General features: G+C 30.9%; 1 protein-coding gene across 1 annotated transcript; it reads right to left on the bottom strand.

The window, feature by feature from the left end:
- Positions 1–1,534: 1,534 nt before the first annotated feature.
- On the bottom strand, positions 1,535–3,041 carry LOC125870934 (uncharacterized protein At4g13230-like). Its single transcript, XM_049551483.1, has 3 exons — positions 2,862–3,041; positions 2,318–2,464; positions 1,535–2,091 (listed from the first exon to the last, which is right to left on the bottom strand). The coding sequence occupies exons 1-3, from the start codon at positions 2,979–2,981 to the stop codon at positions 1,888–1,890; spliced, it is 471 nt and encodes a 156-aa protein (XP_049407440.1). The 5' UTR covers positions 2,982–3,041; the 3' UTR covers positions 1,535–1,887.
- Positions 3,042–3,311: the final 270 nt, after the last annotated feature.

The raw sequence follows: 3,311 nt of genomic DNA, 5'->3' as shown, positions 1-3,311 counted from the left end.
GTTGTTCACCCCAACTACCATCGCCTTTGGCTACTAACCGTATTCTCCACCGAAAGCAACGATAGCATCCGATGGTTTCAAGTCGTTGGAGCAAAAGTTATCGGTGGAATACATAAAACTTATTCTTTCTTTGATTTAATTTTTATACTAGATAAATGGATTAATCGATAACCCTATGAATAAATGTTAAGTCGAATCAAATCAACTGATATCTTATTAGTTTAATAGCAATTTAGAACATATATAAAATCAAATTGAACCACCCCATAAGCATCTCTATAAGTAAGAGATTAGGCTGTAGTCTTTCCATTTTAGGCTCCAATCATCTCCATTTTCTCTCCCCCTATCTTCTGAAATAAGAACATGATTAAGTGAATTGTAATCGAAAGTTCATTGTAAAATTTAAGGGAAAAAACATTTCAACTTCAAACCTTTGATGAGTTATAACCGTAGTGAGAGTTCACTTTTTCACTTTCAGATCACGTAGATTAAAAGGAATGGCCTATCAATGGCGAAATTACAACAAAATCACATGAACAATTAAACATTGAAGGTATTGTAATTAAAGACCCATTAAAAGTTCAAAGCTTTGAAATCAAATAAGGGAAATAATAGGTGTTTTCGAAATTGTTATTTGTTTAACTTAGTGTTGTTAGTTGTTACCAACGATTAAAAATATTCTTTGGGGTTTATATCTCAATTCTAAAGGAGTTTGGCGATGATTAGAGTTAATTATTATTGAAACTTCATATTGAGACTTTAATAGGAAGACATAAATTAGTTGTATTTAAATTGTACGTAAAAATAGTATGTTTTGTCCGAATTTGTATACAACAAAAAACTATATGCAAAAAAATGTATGGAAATTATACATAGTTGTATGTTTTGACCAGATTTATACATATATATAGAGAGAGAACACTTCTGCTAATTTTTGAAAATCAAAAAATCAAACTAGATAATGTAAATGTTGTCATATGTTTATAATTATAGGAAAAATCACCATAAACCTAAACATTTGTTTAGGTAGATCAACTTATAATCGATTGCTATATTTTCACCAGTAACAACAATTTATTAAATTACAGAAACAGACTTTAAAAGTATATAATTAAGTGTAAATAATAATTATACCTCTAATATTGCGATAGTATAATTCTGCTCTTTGATGTACATGTCTATTTTGATAAAGGGTGTAAAAATAAGCCTAAATATAGGTAATTCGATCAACTCGCCCATAATTTTAAGGGTTGAGGCTCAAGATAATTTAAATTAGGTTCAATCTCAACTAATCAAGTATTAAAATCATTTTAAGTGAATCCTTAATTGAGCCCAATTTAATCTCCAATTTGATCAACCCGTTTTAAAACTCTTTATTTGCATTGATGTAATGTATATTCCTATATTGAAGGTATGAATTACTATCTATTTTGTATCTGTTAAGATTTATTTATCCATTTGTAACTTTAAAAAAAATGAGTAAAAATTCAAATTGTGATTATAAAAGTTAAATACAAGTCAAATTGGGCGGGTCATGACTCAATCCGAATTTTAAGCATATTTGAGCCCAAAGTAAACTTGAGCAGGTCATGACCCAACACAATTTCTATTTCAACCCATTTGACACCCCTAATTTTGATTAGCAGAAGCATAATTATATGTATATTATATAGACACAACCTTTGAGATGTGTCAGTGTTGTTACACCTTGAATTATAAAAGATAAATGTATTTATATCTAACTAAAGAAATATGGTAAACTCAGCAAACTTGTGTCTGCGGTTTCAACAAAAGAAACTTAAACCTTTAAACATTCAAATAAATAAATTAAAAGAAAAGGTGCAGGAATGAGAGATAATGTCTCTGTGTCAAGAATTAAAAAGTTTTTCAATTCTTGTTCATGGTGCGGTTCACATTATTTTTAATAGCATCTTTGGATTCTTCAGCCTTGCCTAGCACAGTGTCTTTCACTTTTTGGGTTGTGTCCTTAACTGATCCCCATGCTTCTTGGGCTGTTTCTTTTGCTTTTCCAGCCATGTCTTGTGCTGCATCCGCAACCTTTTCTCCCATTACCTTCGTTTTCCTCACCGCCTGTCAGATACATTTTGTCAATTAAATACTCATTAATTAGTACGAGGGTATTTTTATCAGATTGATCTTCCTATGTACGTGTATCATATGTAATTTTATTCAATATCAATACATATTGGTGCAGGTAATTCTCATCATATGCCACGAGACTAAAGTAGGAGATGACCAGAGTTGTACGTCCTTTGCTTTCTACCTCATCAGAAACGTTAAGAGTGTTAATAATTACCTCATCAGCAACAGAGGCAGTCTCATTTGTGACTTCTTGGGCAGCTTTTTTGGCCGTCTCAGCGCCTTGTTTCGCTGCATCGACTCCTTTTTCAGCTGCGTTGCGTGCCTCATCTTTAAATGCCATCCCTAGGTGTCGTTTACCTACCTGTTAATTACACACACATTTATCTAATTACATCATACTTCTAAAGATATAATCTTCAAAGAGTTTTAACATACATTGCCAATAAATGTTGTTTATACTATTAGATCATTTGAAATGTAATCGCAAGTACTCCCTCCGATTCAAAAAAATGGTTTAGTTTGACTTGACACACACATAGTTTAAGAAAATAAATAAGACTTTTCAATATTGTGGTTATAAATTAAAGTTATGTCAAATATATCAAAATAACATTTAACATGTGACTTAAACATGCCACGTAAAGTGTGCCAAAAAAAAGGGGTCATTTATTTTTAAACAGACCAAAAATGAAAGTAGATCATTGTTTTTTAAATGAAGGATATTATAAAATAACATTACTATTAAGCATGATCATCACCTGGAAAGGTTTGGGTGTTGCACCAAGAAAAACCCTAGTTCTTAAAGGCTTATGTCCTATGATAGCTCCTGCATTTTGGAGCTTCGTAAGAGTAGGTACTAGATTCATCATGCTTGCCATTTCTCTCTAATTTATTATATATTTTTTTCTTGAAATTGATTTGATTTTTCTTTTTAATTTGTTTTACAAGTTGGAAGGGTTTGTACTATATAAATAGGAAGAGAGAGAGGTGAAAGTCCAGTATTTCTTACCTGTTTTCCGAATTTTAAGTTACCACTCAATAAAAACTTACGAGAGAAATGAACGGATCGCTCTCTTCTTCACTACCACTAATTAATCCTTTTAATTTTAATTTTAATTTGTCTAGAAGAAGATATATAAATAATGTAGCTTCCAAATTGATTTACATTTTGGGGAGTTGGGCATTTTATCACTTATTATAAGTGCAAT

This window comes from Solanum stenotomum, chromosome 7, assembly GCF_019186545.1.
Source record: "Solanum stenotomum isolate F172 chromosome 7, ASM1918654v1, whole genome shotgun sequence".
NCBI lineage: Eukaryota > Viridiplantae > Streptophyta > Magnoliopsida > Solanales > Solanaceae > Solanum > Solanum stenotomum.
Note: the sequence above shows the minus strand (reverse complement) of the source record. Positions and strands in the feature narration are given on the sequence as shown.

Bases quoted from the DNA above. Each gene is read 5' to 3' on its own strand.
- LOC125870934 (XM_049551483.1), bottom strand. From the start codon at position 2,981: ATGGCAAGCATGATGAATCTAGTACCTACTCTTACGAAGCTCCAAAAT. The intron at 2,465-2,861 runs GTGATGATCATG...TGTAATTAACAG, and splicing joins CAACACCCAAACCTTTCCAG to GTAGGTAAACGACACCTAGG. The intron at 2,092-2,317 runs GTAATTATTAAC...TGTATCTGACAG, and splicing joins CTGCCTCTGTTGCTGATGAG to GCGGTGAGGAAAACGAAGGT.